This window comes from Protopterus annectens, chromosome 9.part0, assembly GCF_019279795.1.
Source record: "Protopterus annectens isolate FY-2018-M chromosome 9.part0, PAN1.0, whole genome shotgun sequence".
NCBI classification, from domain to species: domain Eukaryota; kingdom Metazoa; phylum Chordata; order Ceratodontiformes; family Protopteridae; genus Protopterus; species Protopterus annectens.
The window spans coordinates 1,360,545,762-1,360,567,877 of NC_056743.1; the positions used below are offsets into that span (position 1 = coordinate 1,360,545,762).

A 22,116-nucleotide genomic window follows, 5' to 3' on the forward strand; every position below is an offset into this window, starting at 1 on the left:
TTCATTTAGATACATTCTTAGATAATAGTATCTTATACATTTGTAATGCTTTAAACCACATATATAACACTATAACATTAAGGACTATTCAAGAATGCATACAATATTTATGGTGATGTTTCATCAGGAGTGTTTTATAGTCTTGAGGACAGACCGCAAAGATTGATTCTTGTACTAATGTTATTGTTGGTATGGTCCTGAGGTCTTCCTATAAAAACTGATTTATCACTTCTGTGTGACTGCAATGATTGTTTTCCTTGCAGACACGAGAAAACAGCAGAATCATCATATGCTAGTGTTAAAAAGGCAATGTGGTTTGTGCCCTCTTTACAACTCAGTTTTTCCCTGCTGCGCATCCAAAACCAGTCAAAAGAACATTATTTCTGCCAGTATTAGTGTTTTATATATGGTCTTTCATTAAATTCTTGTAAACTCTTCTCCCATTGTGAAGTGTCTGTATCTTAAGTCAAAACAAGTATTCCTTTTCCAAAATGTATATGCTAAAAGATGTTGACACAAATACCTGGCAGACAAAGGAGAAATGCCATGGTTCGATATGATATCCATCTAGTCCCAGTGGGAAAACAGCAGCGAGTGCCAAAATACAGCCCAGGGCAGTCATATTGTTCAAGTAAGGCTGGGAATTCTGAATATATCTGAAAAAGACACAGAAAAAGAGAGAAAAAATAAAATAATCAAGTTGTCAAGGTCTGAAATGAACCACAGAGAGAAAAGATGAAAGCAAAATGTCTTTTTTTCTCTCTCTTTTTCTCATACAATGCATAAAGAGCTTTTAGAGAACTGTAATCCAGTCTTTTCTTTAAAACAAATAATTTGTATAAGGTTGTGCATTCATTTTCAGGCTACTACAAAGTTACATCTGAACCACTGCATGTTTTTTTGACTATTTAAAGACTAACAATCCAAATAATTTAAGTAGAAACAAAATTGATTTATAAAATGTTCTCATGTGAAAACTTCTTCTGGAACTTGTATTTTGCATATTATACACTCTACCAATAAGTTACAGTTAAAGTTATGTTATTCCTTTTGATGTTTAACTTATTTGTACCCAAATATAAACTTATTTGGCAAATGAGCCTTATTTTTCAGTATTTTTATAAGGTTAAGTCAATGTAAAAACAATTGCACATTAACTAAAACAGCAGATTTTTGAATAATGTGAATATTGCTGGTAGTATTTGTAACTGTCCATTGGATAAACTACAAATGGATGTCAGTCCTCTGTTGAGATCTGTTTTAGTGATCAGAAGTGCCTGTAGTAGCTATCACACCAAATCATAACTGTTAGCTGAAATGTTGTAATAAAAACCTTAGTGAAGGTTTGATATTGTTTTTTTTCAAAATAAATAGGAAAAAATTTAAAAAAAGAAAATAAACCAATTTGCACCCAGGGTATCTCCATTATTTACCCTGTAGTAGGTGTTGCTTTATGCCCTGGTATCCCTCCCACTCCCCTGGTTGTACAGAAAATTCTGGCGGGACAAGTGGTGCATGATGTGACTCCATTAATGAAAATTGTGGTCAAAATGGCTCATGAAGGTGAAGGATTTAATTGTAAAAATGTAAAAAATACAAACCTTCCCTTTATTTTCTAATAAGCCTCCAGATGCTTTTAGGGTTTTGTTTGCTGCAACTACTAAGTTTCTTTCAAATCTGGTAGAGGACATAATTAACTTGGTAGAAGAAGTGCTGACTCATCCTCTCTAAGCCAGCTCAGGTAAATTACGCTGCATTGGTGGAGGACTCACAATGTTGCCCATTAAACATATTTTCTTCAGATATCTCAGGTAAAAATTTACAATCACACATCCAGTCTGGTTTTAAACACAGTTACAGAAGAACTCTGCTTGATATGCTAGAGCAGCCTACTCCACCAATGAGTAATACATTGGAATAGGTACCTCTTATGTTATGTGGTGTTTTATGGATGGTGTAGGTTTCTAGAGTGGTGATATTAATGGATTTACTGTATACTTTAGTAGTAACACTTGGTCTGAGCAGCTGTGACAACAGAAGTGCTTACGTTGCTAAGTTACCACAACTATGAACATATTCACTAAGTTGTTACTTTAACACTGCATCTGTTTAGATGAATGAGATCCAAGAGTGCTTGGTCATTAACAGCATGGACTAGAGAGGCAGGGATTTTAATCTGTCAGAGTAGTTAAGGGTACTGAGACCAGAGATCTTTTCGGTGAGGAAATGCTGAAGTATCTCAAGTTGATTTTTTTCTTTAAATAAATGCTGAACTATCTCAAGTTGATTTTTTTTAAATGCTGAGTGAGCTACATGTCAAGGGAGGCATTGTATTTAGTAATGAGCCTAATACGTAAAGAATAAAATGGGAGTATAACTTTTTTGGACCTGGAGGATATACCACAAGGATAAATTATGTGAGATAGAAGGATTTTATAATGACCACAGAGGTGTAGTGGTGAATGGAGAGTCTGTTATCAACATATGTACCCAAGTCCCAGATGACTGGGTGACATTTAAGTTGAATATTATCCACATGGTAAGCAGAAGTAATGCTAGAATTGCCCTAGGAAACCATGCTACATTCCTTAGCTTTGAAGGTCAATATCTGCCTTCAGCATTTCACAGTCTCAGGCCATGACCTTTTCTTCTCCACTGACTAGGTTCTTTTTTCTGTTTAGAAAACACAGAAGCAGCATAGTTATCAGCAGAAGTGAAACACAAGTTAGAGTCACAGACTTTCTTTGTTCAAGAAAAATCTGTAAATTTATTAGCAAGCCTTGCTTAAGTATTTTTGTTAAAATGGTACAGTTGTTATACTTATTAGCATCTTAGTTTCCTCTTAAGAAAACAGCTATTTAAGATGATAAACATTAGGGAGAATTTGATGTGTATAAGACATGTTGTTGCAAAGTTTATCTAAGGATGTCATGATTAAAAAATCTACCCAACACAGTATAATATTAAAAATAAAAAAATTAAAAAAATGTCAAATATCACTAAAATATTGTAAAATGCCAAAATTTAACATATTCCTCAAAATGTTTTCAGATCATAGCTTCAGCAACAGACTCAGTGCTTACATGTCACATGTAGCTACTTGTTACACATTCTGAATACCCCATTCCCTTTACCAAACACGACCCATGGTTTAATCTCAAACTCTATTAACATACGAGGTGGGGCAGATATTTGGCTGTAAATGGAGATATATTGGCCTCTTTTTTCTTTTTGATGATAACACTTAGTTTAATTACCACTACTCTGCATAAAGATCTCCACTACATCTGTCTATCTTCACAGTGTTGTATGGTTGCCACACTTAGTAATCCAACCAGTCTGTCAACCAGCATACTATTTTCCTCAATAGAATGTGAGTTGGCTGGTTCATTTCAGCTAACCTGCCATCAAGATCAGTTTCTATCCCCATAACAGTCTTGGTAGTGGATTTTGGGGGTGGCAGGAAGAATCATTCATTGAAATGTCACGAGTTTCAGTTTCCTAATTCAGCTAATTTATTACCATGGTCTCTGGCATACAACCTTCAGCATGGACCCATGTCCTACTGACTTTTGTCTGTCTTGAAGTACTCCTTTGATTTATCAAATTATTTTCTCTTCTAAAATTTTAGGTTATTTCCTTCTGATATATAAAGTAACTTGGTGACACCAATGTTAAGAAATCTGATAACTACTTCCTTATCCTTAATATTCCATTTGTTGTAAGATCACTGAGATGATTTTTGGTCAAGGTTTGATTTCGTTTTAAAGCAGTGTCAAGTTTGTGATCCATTCCATTCTGGTTTTTACTCCAGACACAGTAGTGACATGGTTCTCCTAAGGGTTCTCAATGAATGCTTAATGACACAGTATCAAAGGCATTATCCTTCATGATGGCTCTTCAGCATTTTACAAACTGGATCATGTATTCCTCTTGGACCATTTGTGGATGTATTGTGGGGTTACATGTATTGCATTTGAATGGTTTATCTCCTTTCTTTCAGGATGCATTCTTTGGTTTGTATCTAGGATGAATACCTCATCATTTCACATTTTTTTTGCATCCAACAGTCTTCAGGGTTCCATTCTTGGTCCTTGGTTATTCTTTGTGTATGTGACTCTACTAAAGAACTCTTTAGAAGCTCTTCATTAACTTTACTTTCCTTCCTTCTGGATATAATGCCTATTGCAAATACACTTAATAAAAACCTGGAATGTGTTCAAGCTTGGAAATACAGTACACATCTCAAGTTTAACCTATTAAAGACTGTGGGCATGGCTATTTGTGCATCAAAGGGGATTCTAGTCATCTTACTTCATAGCCAAACACCTTGTATGGTGATGATAATTTAAAATCTGTGCATCATAAATGATTCTAGTTCTTCTACTTCACAATCAAACACGTATGGTGTGGAGAATCCCAGGCATACTATAGAACAACAGTTTGACATTTATGGATTAGATGTCATCAGTTATCAATTCATCATCTCTCTACCTATTAGGCATTTTATGCATGCGTTAAATGTCTTTTCACCCACCAGAAGACTATTTCTGAAGTTGTTCTTGCTCTGATTTTCTCCAGTCTTTTATCTTGATTGCTGTAACTCCCTATCTTAGTGTTTTATAATACTGAACTAGATACATTTTAACTTGTGCTGAACTCCAAAGCCCGATTTACAGGAACTTGTAATTAGCAACATTATTACTCTGCTTCTATGTAGCATGAACCATCTGCCAGTTTGATTTCAAATTATCTGTAACATTCTAGTGCTAATTTATCAATTCTAACACAAGTTATGTCTCCCCTGCTTGAAGGAGTTCTTTGTCTCTTACAGTGCTGCTAAGTTTTGAGTTTCTCCTCACTGGGGTTGTTGGTGATTCCATGAGTATGCCTAGAGACCTTCAGGTTCACTATCATTCTTCCATCAGATATATTCCTTCTGGAAACTCTTTCCCCAGGGGATGAGGGCATCTCCTACCCTAGTTAGATTTATAAGATCCCTAAAAAAACAACTTTTTAGACTAACTTGATGCACTGTTAATCAAGTTAACCTATGTATTGCTGTGACCTAGCTTTTTGTGTTTTAATATTTATATGTTTTACTAATTTACTGCTATGGTGCAGTATTACAGCATTACAAACTAGAACTTAAACATCTTAGTCCATACATAATTATGAAATCATACAGTAATGATCCTTATAATGAACATCACCAAATGGTCTGATTTTTTACTATTTTACATGAGGGAGAGGGGGTATTACACATAAAGTGTATGATGACCCTCCACTGGACCAGTAATCAAGCAGCCTCAATCCTTACCACTGGTAACAGTGGAGGATGTTAGCTGGGAAGATGACAGGTACACACACAGTATTTCCAGATGCAGCTCTCTGCATCAAGTTTAATTTCCCCTAAGAGCACACAAAGACCACAGTCAGTCCTGGGTTGGTTTCTCCCTCTTCCTCCAGATCCCCAGTACAACTCCCCACTGGCAGAGCTATACAGTTGAGATCTCAGCTGAGTGACCAAGCCAAGAACTCCAGAACTCTCTCTGTCCAACCAGTGCATCGCATCCCTGCCCAAGTAGCTGACACACATACTTTGAGGTTTAATTTACACACACACACACACACACACACACACACACACACACACACACACACACACACACACACACAACTGGGAAAGGCTGGCACAGGTTTACTAGCTATGCCCCCTTCTGCCCAGACTATAAGGTAGTTTCCACTGCCACCAGTCACTCCTTATCAGCTACTTTAAGGCCCTTAACAAAGGGTTCTGATCTTACTGTGTAACATCATTATAATACAAATGGTAGTTTGACCAAGAGCAAAACTATTAGGGTTGGCCCACATGGTGTCACCAAATAAATATGCAAGTACTCTCAAAACTTAAATATCTCTACACAGATCAGCCACAATGAAATGTTTGAATATATTTAATAATAAATAAAAGAACAAGACAATACTAAATATATATTCACAGTGACATCAGAGTTCAAAACCACAAGAAATATTTAAAACACCATTACAGGACAGTCTCAAATAAAGGAAAAAAAACATCTAAACTAAGCTTCACTATATTCCTGACTGAATCTAAAAGAATTACTATAACCTAAGAGCTTACTAATAGAGCAAGGAAGATGTGTGGTGAATGGTTCTTGTCAGGTCCAAGACCGAATGCAGAATGCTCTGTCTCACTAAGAGACTTCTCAAATTAATATCTAAAATATTACTGCTAGGATAGCTTTCAGAATGACATAATTGCTTGTCATCTGACTTTTAGTTACCAGGCCGAAAACAACCACTGATGAAGCTGTCAGTATTTAGCATTTACCTATAAAAATATGCAGACAAGGACTTCTCAGATCTGTGACAGATGCTGGAATTCATAAAACAATTGCATTCTCTCATGCTTTCAAGAATAGTAATTAGTTCACCCTAAAGACAATACAGAAAGTTTCCTAGTACTGACATTGTATCTCTTGCTGCATTGAAAACTGAAATATGCCATCTTTTGTGGCCTAGTCATAAAGGAATTTAATTTCAACTATTTCTCTGAAGTTTGCCAGACTAAAGTTAATGTCCTGTATTCAAATTTAAACAGTCGCAATAGTGCATGTACATTTCTGCCCTCTTCCAGTAGGGCACACTGTAGCTACATTTCAAACAGCACTCTGCAAATACCCTTTCAGCACACACATCTGTACAAGCAGTTTGATACACACATGACATGCAGTTTTAATACATTTGTAACGCAAGCATCTTGTATAAATCATTTTGATATTCACCAATGACATATAATTATATACAAAATTCCAGCTAGCTGGGCTGGCAGTATCTCCTTTTGTTACAAGGTTTTTGAGTGCAGAACAGATAAGTTTATTCCTATCCTTCTGTCCCAAAGAGATGGGGAGCACTGATAACCAATTTATGCTGTCATATGGACTGGACAAATAAGGATATCAATGCATCCTCTTGTTTTACTTTATCATAGAGACAGATGTTATCCAGTGTATGTGGACCACCGTATTTACTGTTGATTTGAGGGAAAAGTTGGGTGCCCACCTCAGGAGAGCTTTTAGTAAGGAGCCCTGTTTGAAAAATTGATTGGAGTTGAATTCTATGGACATCAAGCAATCAGGAAGATCTAACCAGATGAAAACATATGGTAGTTGTAGATTTTGTTGATTTATTAATGATGGGCCAGATGCAATGGTGGAAGGTTTAGAGAAGAGTTTGGCCTGCCCCAGTATATGTAATTGTGATACTACTATGGTGGTTTATTTGGCCACTTGTACCACGTGCCTGGGAATACATCTATGGTATTTAGAGAAATAAATCCACAAATGCCTTGAACAGACACCATAACTGTTGTATTAATTTTAAGAAATGTATTTTTAATTGATAAGGTACAGTTTTCTGTAAAAGGTGGGAATTTTAATATTTTTTTTGAATACAAAGAGTTAGTATGGCAGCTGAGACTCAATGCTTGTAAACCCCCAGAGTTGAATGATTATGTTTCCATTATTAGTGTATTAAAAAACAGAGCTTCATTTTACTAACTTGAATTTTAAATTACACATTTTATACGAGGATTTGATTTATTGGTGATGTATTCATTATTTTCATAGAAATGTATTTGTTTTTATACCATCAACTTAATTTTTCATGGTTATTAGTAGTAATAAACACAGGTAGTTAATTTATTACTCATAAGCTTGGCATCTACTGGTGTGGATTTTATATAAATTATGTAGTTAACTTAAGAACAACACTGATGAAGTACTGGTAATCATAAGGGGTGAGAGTGTTTAGTTTTTTTTGCTTTCATTAAAGCATTTGACAACTAACTGTGGTAAATTTCTTGTTCTGATTTGGATTTTAGTTCAGTATCTTGTTTAGTATCTTCTTGTTCTTATTTGGGAGAGCATTAGACTGAAGATCTAAAGGTCCCTGGTTCAATCCCAGGTTTCGGCATAGAAGCCTTTTTAAACAGATCATTCTATAGTAAATGGAACTTACTATATTGAACAGTGGAGTATAGAAAATTTACTGGATGATAAATTTATCTCCAATTTCATCACCCAATCATCTCCAGTTTCCCCACAAGAAATACCCTCTACCATTTCTCCCTCAGTTACCACTAAAGATAACATCCTCACTGCACTCTCCAGATGTAAAAACACTGCATCAATGTGTCCGTATAATATTCCAGGATGCCTCCTAAATAGCTTGAAACATGACCTGTCAAGCCCATTATAATCTCTATTAAACTACAGTTTCCAGACAGTCTTTATCCCTAGGGAATGAAGAAGTGCAACTGTAATATCTCTAGACAAAGTGGGATCATCAACAGACCCAGGGAATTACAGACCCATAAGTTTGACTAGTCTTATATGCAAGGCCTTGGTAAAAATTACTGTGGACCTGATAAAGAAAGACGTAGGAAATCTTCAAACACTGGATCCATCCAAGTTCAGTTTTGTCAAGGGAAATTCATGCCTACTAAACTTGGTGGACTTCTTTGAGAAGGTCACTAGAGTCATGGATTAGGGCAAAATGGCAACAGCATATAACACAATACCTCACTTGGATATTATAGACAAACTCACAACTTTAGACATTGATCCCTATGTCATCTGATAGCCAAATGGCTCACAGACAAGATACATAAAGTTAGGGTAGGGGAATCTATCTCCACCAAGAGGGCTGTTACTAGTGGTGTCCCACAGGGCTTAGTATTGGAAACTCTCCTGTTTTGAATATAATTCTCTGAAGTCAAGGCAAATGTAGAGGGCCTTTGACTGACTAAATTTGCTGATGACTGCAATCTGGGTGCAATCCATGAATCCATTAAAGATGTAGATATCCTCCAGGAGGTCTGACACAGACAAATAATTGGAGCCAAAACTATAATCTAAGCCTCAGTGCACACAAACGCTGAATTATACCTTTTGAGAGGATGACTAACATTGATAACTCTCCCCTAAGAGTAGATCCAGTATTAAGGGACCTGGGAACTCAGGTTGACAGTAATCTGAACTTTGATTACCATATGTTCACAGTAGTGAGAAAATCCTTCTACATGGCACAACGTATAATTAAGGGCATGGCATCTATATCTAAAGAGATCATAGTCCCACTCTGCTCAGCTCTCATTAGATCAATAATCGAGTACAATACATCGTCAGCATTTACCAGAACAGGCGTTTGCAGCAGCTGGGGCAGCAACATAGGTTCCTCACTTAAAGAATACAGGGTGTAAATAATATGTCTTATGTGACCCACCTCAAAGCCCAGTCCCTATACTTGGTCTCCTACAGACTACTGAAGGGCGATCTATGCCTAACCTACAAGGCATTCTCTAATCCAGCCCTGATGGATCTGCTACACTTTCACAAAACAAACAGCACTAGAATTACTTAATCTAAGGATCTAAACCTAATCTGTGACAAAAACAAAACATGTTGGAGGGACAGGTATGTGTCTCAGAGATTACCCCTTCTCTGGAACAGATACTCCATTCATGTGAAACAGAGCTCTTCACTAAGTCTATTCAAACCCAATTTACACCAATGATGGGAAATTGCAAATTCACCCTTGGCTTTTTGCCTGTGCCTCTTATAAACAGGGACAGTCTGTTGATGCCCTAAGGCACAGGCATATACCAAACCATTCTAGCCCATGGGCATTGATAACTGGGAAAACGACACAAATGGCTAGGTACAAAAAGGCTCTAGGGCCATTTAGCATAGTAAAACCTTCTACGATCCTATGGAAAAATCATATGTTACATCGCTTCACAAGGGTGACACACCTCCACTGACCTTTCACATTTTAGGCCAATAGCCATATTATATCCATTATCCAAAGTATTAGAAAACTGCAAACACAAACCACTTTTTTGTCAGTTAATAGAAAATGAGCTAATTAACACCACCACCCAATATGTGTTACACCCACACCACAGAACTTCAACTGCTTTACTCAGTTTTAATACTGTCAACATTTACAGAAATGAAGGGAGCTTGGTCTCTGCACTGTTTTTAGATTTACTGAAAGCTTTTGACATTGTGTTATATCAAAAAAACTCCTGTACAAACTTGCCTCCATGGGACTTGTCAATTCCTGACTTCACTGGTTTCATAATTCTCTCTCAAGTAGGGCCCAAGCAGTAAAGTGGCAAAATGACTTATTTTATTAGTATCAGAGTACCACGGGGTTCATACTATTTAACCTCTTTATCATTGATCTTCATACTGATGCTGGCACTGTTAAAATTGGTCAATATGCTGATTACTCTATTCTGATCTAATTTGCAAACACTCTCCCCAGACTCAAAGACCTCACTCTACAGTCTTTTTTCTCTGTTGAAGCTTGCTTGAACAATACTTATCTCCTTCTAACCCCCCCAAAAAATAAATAAACAAATAAATTGCTACTATTTACTTCTAGACAACTCTCAACACAGATAATCTGCTTTCACCATCTCCTCCAACAATATAATCACTGAACTGGTTAACCAGACAAAATTAATTGTTGTCTGTATTGATAAGCAGATAAACTCTAATCATCTAACCATCATATATCATAAGTAACAAAAACCTACCAAAAACATGTCTCACTGTACAGAGCATATGTCCTATCCCAAGCCATGCACACTCTCAGAGTTGATGATCATGCCTCATAATACCTTCTGCCCCTTTTGCCCCTCCCTAGCTTTATTACTGATCTAAATGTCAACAACGCTGTAACAAAGCTGCCAATTTTAGTGCAAACCAGCACCATAGAAAATACCACTGTCTATCCCTCAGGGAACTAAACTGGCTCAGACTGGCACATGACTTGACCCTGACTCAATTTGCTGGAGTCCACAAGCCCATTTATAGTATGTCTAAAAACTCTGCAGGTCTAAACAATGTCAGTCAACAGTATCTACCCAACAGAGTTTTATGGTGTGAAGATATATCTCCAATAAATATAGCCAAGTCTCACAGCATGGCAGGAGCTTTCTTTTATGCAAATACTATTGTCAAGAAATTAAATGCAATCTCTTTACCCATTAGAACAATTCCAAATGTCAGCTCCTTCAAATCAGAGCTCAAGAGCCATAATAATTGTGGTAAATTAGATTCCTGTACATATACCCACTCATCCTGTCTCCCACTCATCCATATCATTGCTTTGCAAGCTTTGAACCCGCCATCTTGTATGCCAAGTTTATATATGTATATAGATAGATAAAGTATACACATTGATTGAATGTACTTCTCACTTCCCCCCATGTGCACTATAAATTTATATTATGGTTAGACTTTTCTCTCTTTCCACTTTATCAGCTCTGCCTTACGCATTTCTCCTCTAACCTCTTTGCTTACTCAGGCCCCACTCATCTGTCTCAAACATCATCCCACAAACAATATCCTAGGATGTACCACTATGCTTCATGGAATGCACAATATTGTTTGTGCTAACGTTGGTCCTTGAACGTCAAATTCTGACAACTGGCCTACAGTCTAAAGGTACATTTCTGATGACAGATGGGTGGGGAAAGAAGACTTGAGGTAGAGAAAGAACGACTGAGAAGGGGAGGGTCAGACAGACAGGGAACCTTGGTGATGCAGATATAAAGTGAGAATCAGTAGGTGAAAAAATGGCCCTGTGAGGTAACACAGGATTAAGTAGACAACAGAGTAGTTAGTCCTGATAACATGAAGAGACATCCTGACTAGACAAGCTGAGTCAAATGGCTTCCATAGGAGAATCAAAAGCCTCTGATATAATACACCCTTCCAATAAACACTGATGGTAGGTAAAAGGCCACAGGACTAGATAAGATGGCATTAAGCAGACTTAGTGTGGAGGGGGCCAAATACTCAAATGTTGAAGCACTGAATAATTTTATTAGCATGCCTTAAATATGTACCAAGGTAAAAGGCTTTTAGTTCATTCTAAGTACAAAAAAAAAAAATTCTGTAGCTTCTCTTCTGCAGCAGTGTATTACACTGATAACATTGTTCTAAGTATGTTTACAAGGAGAATTATGAGACTGTAAGCCTGAATGTGCCACATAATCATACTTCTAATGACCCTTACATCAGTATGAAAAGGTACATAACTGATTTAGCAAGGGATAGCTAGCCGGCCATAAAGAAAAAGAGGGATGGAGGTAAGCAAGCTAAAAGTAATTCTTGTTGCACAATTACAAAGGACATGGCTAACATCATAAACAGAGTGGTAGTAAACAAGGGAATGACATTAAAGAATGACTAATTTCTAAAAAGGGAGAATGACTCAATAAAAAATGACAGCTTTTTCTGTTGGAAATAAATTAATAAGGTCAGAAAGAATTGGAGACATAGTGAGATAACAAGACTGGTAGAGAAGAAATTGGAATAAGCGAACAATATGCTGACATTTTATCCCTTATCTGCTCTGCCCAATCCATAAGACAACTATAGCAAATCATGCACAAATCTTTCAATGACACTGAAATATGACTAAAAAATTCTAACTTGCTGCTTAATGCTAAAACAAAAACAAACATATGTTATTTACCCCAAAACAACACATTAACCAGAAACACACATTTAACATTACCGCAAGTAACAGTACAAAAATGGGGACCATATGTCAAACTAAACTACTTGATGTTGTAATAGATGACAACCTCAGATTTGATCATCACATATTTCATTCCAACAAGAAAACTCACCAAAAACTCAGCTCCTTCTATAGGGCCAAACACTACTTAACAGATCAAGCACGGACTACATTATAGCAGCAACATACCTCCTTCTTTCTCTATTATATGCTTCATTTATTCTTACAAATTTCAACACCAAGTACAAAAATAAACTAGCCTCCTGCTATTACAAAATAGCTAAATTTGCAACCAACCAATCATATAAAACAAACCACTGCCTTGATTAAACAATTAAACTGGCTTGAACTCAAACCAGTTGACATACTCACAACTAATCATTGCCCACAACCTGTTGTACTCTCCAAACAAATGCCCAGCATTACAAAATACTCTACTATACTATTCACCCACTAGAGACCTTTACTCTAGCAATAAGCTCTTACTATGTATCAGTAAGACATTCAACACTGCTACAGACTCTCTACTCTCATTACATGTCAAAACTCTGGAATGAAACTCCCACACAATTAAAACAGATAGAAAACTTAAATAGTTTCAAAACTTTGCTTAAACAGCACCTATGCTATAGATGGCTCTGTTCTTCCTGCTCACCTTGCTAGCTTTAATCAGATTACTTTTCATTGACTCTTACAACCACTTTGCTTCCCAATCTTTTTGTACCTTATCGCTCCTCCTCATTCTGCACTTATTTCCTAAACTCTTACCTTTTCCTCCTTCTCTCACTCCCCCCCACTAACTACAATTCCTCCTCTGTCCATTTATCTCCCTGCTTATTTCTATAACTTCTTCTTTCATATTTCTCATCATTTTTAAGCTACATTTAAGTTGTCTGTACATTATTACTAAACTCAAAAACACCCCAGTTTGATCTTTTCCCTGCAACCATCATGATATATATATATATATATATATATATATATATATATATATATATATATATATATATATATATATATATACATTAATTATTATTGTATGTTATTTCTGTATTTAATAATTAGCTAATTCATATTAATTTCTCTCTTGTTTATTATGTTAAAATACTATGTTCATGTAAGAAATATTTAAAAATATTTAGAAATCATGTAAATAAGTGTATGTATAGATGTTTTTACCATGCAGTTATAAATGTAGATCAGATGTAATGTAAATGTGGAGCTTTTCTCCCCGGGCATCAACTGAAAATGGATTTTACCCAGCTGGACTTTTCCAGGTTCATTGGTAGGTACTACACTATTGGCCCTAGGGCCTATATAAGCCTAGCCAAAAGGTACCCTGGCTTTCGCCACCCCAGAAAAATATTTTCCTGTGCCACTGTCGAGCACAGCCACAGAAGTGATCCCCGGGGTGAATTTCCTATCTCCCATCCAATCATCAAGATTTTTCTTGAAGATTGCTAATGAGGAGCTTTGTTTGATATAGATAGGTAGTTTGTTCCAGAGCATGGGAAGTCTCAGGGACAGGAATCTATCCCTCCAGCATGTTCTGTTTATTGTGGTGACAAGGTTTATGTCCCTAGCGCATGTCCACTTTTATTAAGCATCTGTGTGGGCTGTTTGATTCTGATAACTTGTTTGCAGTTAAAAGCTTTCTCTAGAGGCTCCTTTATCTGTTTAAAACTTTCATTTAAAGGCTCACTGCTGCTTTTCTGCTGTGAGAAACATTTCTGCAGTTTAGTAGTGTGGATATTTGTAGCACTGTCCATATACTGGCTTGTGTTTGGGCCTAGTGTTTGTGGAGGCTGTGTGTCTGAGCACATGTTCAAGGACATCTTGGTTTAGCCAAAGCCATTAGGCATTTCAGTGAGAGAGGATTGTTTAAGGTCATTAGCTGACTGGGTCACCAGGACTACAGCTTAGAGTAAATACCTCATTGGTTCTTTTGAGCTATTTTTTAAAGTTGTCTCAGGTTTCAACTTTCTGTTACCTAAGAAGTTAAGTTTGTGAGTGTTTCTGCCATTTCACATTGAGCTAATCGAAGGAAAGACACTGAGCAAACTCGGATCTATAATATATAACATTAAATATCCTGTTTTTTTGCTTATTTTTACGAGTTATTTATAGCAATTTGTCTACTGCATACTTTTCTAGCTAGTTTCATTGTGTGTGAGGTATTAACTGGAAATTGTCCACTTTTATTAAGCATCTGTTTGGGCTGTTTGATTCTGAAAACTTGTTTGCAGTTAAAAGCTTTCTCTAGAGGCTCCTTTATCTGTTTAAAACTTTCATTTAAAGGCTCAATGTTGATTTTCTGCTGTGAGAAACATTTCTGCAGTTTGTTTCTACCTAAGTAGTGTGGATATTTGTAGCATTGTCCATATTCAGGCTTGTATTTGGGCCTAGTGTTTGTGGAGGCTGTGTGTCTGAGCACATGTTCAAGGACATCTTGGTTTAGCCAAAGCCATTAGGCATTTCAGTGAGAGAGGATTGCTTAAGGTCATTGGCTGACTGGGTCACCTGGACTACAGCTTAGAGTAAGTACCTCATTGGTTCTTTTGAGCTATTTTTTAAAGTTGTCTCAGGTTTCAACTTTCTGTTACCTAAAAAGTTAAGTTTGTGAGTGTTTCTGCCATTTCACACTGAGCTAATCGAAGGAAAGACACTGAGCAAACTCGGATCAACAAAGAGAAATAAACAAACAAGCAAATAAATAAATAAATAAACAATACATAAATATTCATCCTCAGTGTAGGGCCTGCTGAGATTTCTCTAGATTTCCTACAAAAAATGATAACTTATTTAATAAATTACTCCTTATAGAACCCAGAAAGCTTTTAGTATTACAAAGTCATGGCATAATTTTATTTTTATTTGTATGTTTTATTTTAAATTTCTTTACAAGATTAGAGCAGTGCTCCAATGTACCAATTATAGTCTCAGCCCAGGAATATTTTACATTATGTAAGAGATGAGAATATCATAAAAACGCACATTATCATCTAACAAAAAACGGTGAGTATACACAGCTGTAATATACATTACTTACAATAAATCACAACAAAATGTTGGTTTTTGTATCTACAATTTTAGCAATTTAGAAATACATGAAGTGCATTTCAAGTTGCTTAGTAAGGGACTAACATTCGTTCCGTCTTTCAAAGTGGATATAGCGGAAGTACTTATTTGTCTTAAGTTATACACTAGGAAGCTTAATTTAAGATTGTTTTTTAATGAACACAACAATATTACCAGAAACACTACGAATAATTTAAAGAGAAAGAGTGTGTTTGTGCCCCCGAGCTATAAAGAGGTAGATATGTTTGAAAGGATGTGTGAGACAGAATTTAGAAGGATTGTTCAGAACAAAAAACTTTTTCCCAATAATTACAATTTAAGTCAGGATGAAAGGCTTACACTCATTGACCTGGCTAACAATAAAGAGTTGAGATGTATGAAGCCAGACAAGGGTGGGGGCATAGTCATTATGAGTTATATTGACTATGTGTCCAAAATGCATGACATCCTTAATGATACAACAACATATGAAAGAGTGTCAAGAAATGAAATGAATAGAGCGTATAGGAAGGTGGATTTATATTTACTTGATGCCTTGTACCAAGGGGCTTTAGATGTTAATGACAACAAATTCCTAAGTGTGACTGATCGAATAACACCAGTTGTTGTGTCTTTCGGCTTTTCCCAGTTAGGGGTCGCCACAGCGGAACTCCGGTCCGCTAATGATTGGCAGTAGATATTTACATGCCGAGTTGCCAGCCCTAACGCACAACTTTCAATGAAGGTACGCCCATTCACGCACGTCTCCACACAGAACATGCTTTAGCTGAGAATTGAACAGTACAACGTCTTACTGTGAATTCCAAAGATCCATAAAAACATCAATAATCCACCATTTAGACCTATAGTCATAGCCAAGGGCTCTAAAACAGAACTCTTGGCAGCATTTGTGGACATGGGTACTCAAATGGTGGCAAAAGAAGAAGAACACATACTAAGAGATTCATGGCACTGTCTTGAAAGACTGAAACTATTAGAAACGCAGATTGACTACACCTTTCTTAGTATTGATGCAGTCAACCTGTTCACAGTGATTCCCCACGAAGAAGGGTTAAACTATTTTAGGGAATCCTTATTTATGAGCAATAAGATTAACAAGAATAAAATAAATACACTTGCTGAACTCATGGAAATAATTCTCAAGAACAATTACTTGAGTTTTGAAGGGGAATTATTTCACCAAAAGACGCGCTAGATGTGCCCCGGTATACGCAAATTTGGTTCTACTTTCTTGGGAAAGAAAGTTTATATTTCAGTCGGTTTATAAAGAAAAAAATCTGTTATACAATAGATTTTTGGATGACATCCTGATTTTATGGAAAGGTGAGAAACATGAAATCAATGAGTTTGTGGAATATTTAAATAACACAACGACCTTCCTGAGATTTACACACACATGGCATGCAACAGAGACAGATTTTTTGGACATTCATTTAGAAAAAAGTGACAACAATTTGAGAAGTTGTATATATAGGAAAAAGACATATTCAAACTCATTACTACATTTTGACAGTTGTCACCCATACCATCAGTGAAAAAATATAGTAAAGGGTCAAATGGTGAGACTGTCAAGACTGGTAAGTGACAATGAAATGTTCCTTAAAGAAATGTACTATATGGTAGGCATGTTTTTAGAAAGGGGCTATCCACTAAATCTATTGTTAAATGTAAGACAGGAAGTTGTACAAAAGAGACCCATATCCTTTCAACCTATCTTGACATTGGGGACAATGTCTGAAACAATCAATACAAAAGAAAGCACTGATGTGTTTATTTTGAAATTCACTAGTTTAAGTGTACCTAACAGAAGTGATTAATAGAACTTGGAAAATATGTTTTGACATCAACATTAAAATGAAACTAGGTGGCCAACCTAAAGTGGTACATAGTAGGGGCAAGAATATTAAAAACATATTAGAGGGTAGAAGAAGGAAGAGACATAAGTCACTGCTGCACAAATGTGGAATGTGTAAATACTGTTGTTACATCAATGATGGGCCTTACGTAGTTATCCAAGGACACGAGTATACTCTTTCATGCCCAGGAAAATGCAGTTGTAATACGACTATGCTAGTATATGTGGCAACATGTGTTAGCTGTCAAGCTTTCAAAGTGGGTAAACCACGTGTAGACTTAAAGACAGAATAGGAGAACACGTAAGGGCTATAAAAACACGAAATCCACATAATGCACTTTTTGGACACACTAAAGTTTGCCCTAATTTTAAGAAATTTATTTTCTTTATAATTGACCAAGTTTCCACTATTGATAGAGGAGGTGATGATAAATTATTGGTTGAAACCAAAGAGCTGAAATGGCAATTGAGGCTCAACGCTACACAATCACCAGGTTTAAATGAGGGAGTATCGTTTAGTTCGATACTTAAGAACAGAGCAAATATTGTCCCTTGATTTTTAGTGTGTATTTTATTTATTTATTTATTTATTTTTCTCTCTCTCTTTCTCTTTGAAGCAAATTAATAAATTAATAATAAACAATACACAATATATGTTTGGTCAGTGTATAGATATTTTAGTAAAGCACTTGATTCCTATACATGAAGCATAGGGAAAATCTTTTAGTCATAGAACCATATGAAGGGAATCATAGTTAAATACATAAATATATACATATTTATGTATGATAAATTTGTCCCTTTAGGGTTAATGTTTTGATTAAAATAGAGCTGTCTAATAAGTGGTTTGACAAAGTTCAGTCGCAGTTTTTTATGTTTTATGTTCCAAGATTTTAGCAATGTATAAGTTTTTATACATACATTTCTATATATACATTTTTTACTACACAATTATGTGTCAAAAGTTGTGGATGTTAAAGTATATCATTGTGTTATAGGCAATATTTAGAATTGTGGGTATGGGATTTTTAGTTCAAGGCTCATGACTGGTTTAAAGTTAATTGAAGGGATTATTTAAATTGTTAGATTTTATAGCCCAATGACTCTGAAGAAGCCAAATTATCGGCGAAAGCGCTAAGTCGTTGGTTATTTCATGTATATGCAAGAATAAAGTCGGAGTGTGATTCTAACTCATTGTTGGGACTTTACTACTTTTTGTTTAGTGATACCCTTGTTGGGTTTGTTTATATTGTGTTGTGCACAACAAAATGTATGCAGAAAGTGTGCTGTATTTGTGATAATTACAGCTATGTATTGTCTAAGTGGAGATGACAGGAATGTTGAATGGAGTGAAGGATGTTAAGAGTTGGACAGTGGCTGCAAGAAATTATATTAATACTGTTTTCTCTTTCTCAATGATATTACACTAGACCTACCTAATCATAAGGTAATTATGTGTAGAAATGATATTCTACTCCAGCTAGCCAGCAAACCCCTTAATTCCCTCCAACAATCACAGCAAACTCAATTAACAGTGCTATGCAGGTGACTCCATAAAATAATCTCCAAATTAACAGCACCAAATAAAATATCATACTGTACTCTGTCAAAATGAAACTGCCATCCCTAACTGCAATACAGGTAAAAAAATGCAAGGTAACATACCAAATGCTACACAACAGAAATATCTTAGTGGTGTCACACTGGAGCTCTCACTAAATTTCAATAATCATATGGACATTGTGACCTCCAAAGTGCTGTCACAATTACAAATTTGTTACAGACACACCTATATTCTCTCCCTAGCAGCAAGTATGGCCTTATCTAAAACTATAATGCTTCCCATGCTTGAGTATGTCTTATCTTGATATACCTCCAAGCTACACATAATGTCACCAAAATCAAGAAGCTGCAAATAAAATACCAAGATTTGCTCCCCTGGAAGATATGAAGTGTTATCATTGCATCTTTTATGAAAAGGCATGTTTGCTACCTACTACTAACACAGCTATCTACTTACTAAGTAGCTGCTGTTTAAAGTTCTATCGTTTGTTTACTGTCCCCCCCCAAAAAAAATACAAAACAGGAAACAAAGCTTTTCCCCGAATTCTCTCAGAAGCCGCCAAGAAAACACACTCATTTGGGTCAAACCAAGTGTCAGACTTGCAATTGATGAAAAAGCCTTCTTCAGGATAGGACCTGCAATATATAACTAACTACCCACAGTTATAAAAAAAAATCTGAAACTCTGGTATCATTTTAAAATGATCTTAACCAACATTTGCAAAATCAGTCTAAGTGCTCATGCTTCAGAGACACTAGCTAAATGTTTTTAGTTTATCTGTGCCCATAACCCTGAATTTATTAATCATCATTGCATATATTGAGTGACACATTGCAAATACTCTACTGCAATGTTATAAAACTGTATACTGCAATTTCTCTCTCATATAATACTTGTATTTTGTGTGCACTGCTATATTTTACTATCAAACTTTCTGTAATTTAGAATATGTTGGAATAGATTTCAGTTCAGGAGCCAGCTAATCATTTCTTTCTGGCTTGTAGCGTCAAGAACACAAATGGAAGAATGTGCCCTGGAGGGATACGATTTTTGAACCAAGGTTATGGTTGTTTAGGTTTATTATGAAAGACCAATCTGTGTTGGAGAGGCCTTCCTTAAGTTTTTTGTTGTTTGAGATAAACATCAAATGAATACATTTCTTATATTCTGTCTCAGAAATGTAGCCAGAACATTTTGGATTCAAGAAGGGTCATACAGTTTGCAATAGATATTATCCCGCATTATAAACATTATAGAGAAAATCTGAAAGAAAGGCATCATTAGAAAATTAAAAAAATTACATATGCTGATAAAACAAATGTATTAATGCAAATAACAGTAAAAATGTCCATAAAATGTTTAGGAGGAAATGCATTCATTCTCATTGCAAAATATACAAATTTCAACTGGAAATTATGGTGATTTGAGAACTAACTAACTCAGGTAATACAATACCCAAGAAAGCTTTTCATAATACTAAGCAGGATCAAAAATACCTCAAGACACTGGCATGAGATTCACTGTATTATAACCAATCAGTTCGCCCAAGTACTTCAGTGCAGAGGTAGGAACAGAGAAGTTTTATTAAACATTTTAATGACTCCTGCGTATTCACAAACCCAGCTACATGTCACCATGAGGTTCTACCTCCAGGCTGTATGGAAATGCAAACTCTTGCAGTGGTAGCATGATAACATTAAACTACAACAGTGGTCATTCTTTATGTCTTTCATTTATATGGTCAAGGAGAGTTAATTTCCAGAAATGACTACAATATTGGCCTATATTACTTAATATCTTAGTTCCATTTGTTCAGACTTCCTCTATAGACTACCCACAAAAATTATGCCCTGAAAAGCTGCAGGCACTGACCTGCATATGACAAGCATCAGCAGTCAGAAACAAGTTATTTTTTTAAAATGGTAGTTGCTTCCTTATATTCTTTTTTTAATATACATCTCAACATTATATTTATCAAATTCACAGAAAAGAAGCCTGAGTGCAAGACCAAGCTGGCATATTTTTTGTCAGACGTAAGCCTCATTTTGTTGAAAATAACATGGGATACAGAAGTCAGCACTCTAAACTGGGTGAAGTATTGAGGCTTTACTCTTTTAAGATGGTTGTGGAAGTAGATGGACTGTGTGGGGCTATCCTAATCAACAAAATAATCTACAAAAATTAAATGTTTTTCCGAAAAATATATAATTAATGCATTTGATGAGGGTTTATTTCTATTTCACTGATGTTCTTATTTGCATCAGTTTTACTTACACTTAAAGAACAGGGCAGGCAAGAGCGGCCTTAGGTCAGCTGGTGCTCTAGGCAAAAGGGTGCCACGGCACCCCCCACCACATTACCCAGTACCCCCATCCTGGTCTATCTACAGCAAATAAATACTGGAAAAGTGCTCCTGCTAGAGCAGTGTCCTAGGCGGCTGCCTACTTGGCCTCTGCCTAAGGCCGGCTATGAGGGCAGGAGATGTAATGATACATCAAACTAAGAGAACAAGGGCCAGCTGACAACATACAGAAAAGACATGACTAATATGAGGACTGAAAATATTACAGCAAAGAAAATGCCCTGAAAGTAACATCTACAGTACAGTCTCAACAAGATTCAGTAAAATGGTAGTCAGTAGTCTGTATGTTACCTATTTGAAGCACAGGTAGCAGCAGAAGCATTGCACAGGGGGTTATACAGTAATGGGATAGATGCAGATAGCTGAACAGTGGAACCGGTCCAATTATCAATGATGATATGCAATTAAAATATACAGAAAAGGATTTCATTGAACTTGTACATTGTTTTCAGATAAGGGCTGTCTTTCACTTTTTATACTTTGTTGGTGTAATTCTCTTTGACAGTTACATACAATTTGTAGCTTTCCGAAGAAGTGTTTTTAATTTATACTTAGGTTTCAGATATTAGGTTTGATTTTCCTCATTAGGATTTATCGTGGAAATGGGTTGAGACTGAAACAAGACCATTTTAT

At 36.0% G+C, this 22,116-nt stretch overlaps 1 protein-coding gene across 1 annotated transcript in view; it reads right to left on the reverse strand.

Moving 5' to 3' along the window:
• Positions 1 to 22,116, reverse strand: part of LOC122812080 (gamma-aminobutyric acid type B receptor subunit 1-like) — a 4,315,174-nt gene that overhangs the window by 474,401 nt on the left and 3,818,657 nt on the right. Inside the window, exon 18 of the mRNA XM_044084348.1 lies at positions 524 to 656. Within this exon, the coding sequence (XP_043940283.1) occupies positions 524 to 656 (133 nt within the window). The remainder of the gene's footprint in view (positions 1 to 523; positions 657 to 22,116) is intronic.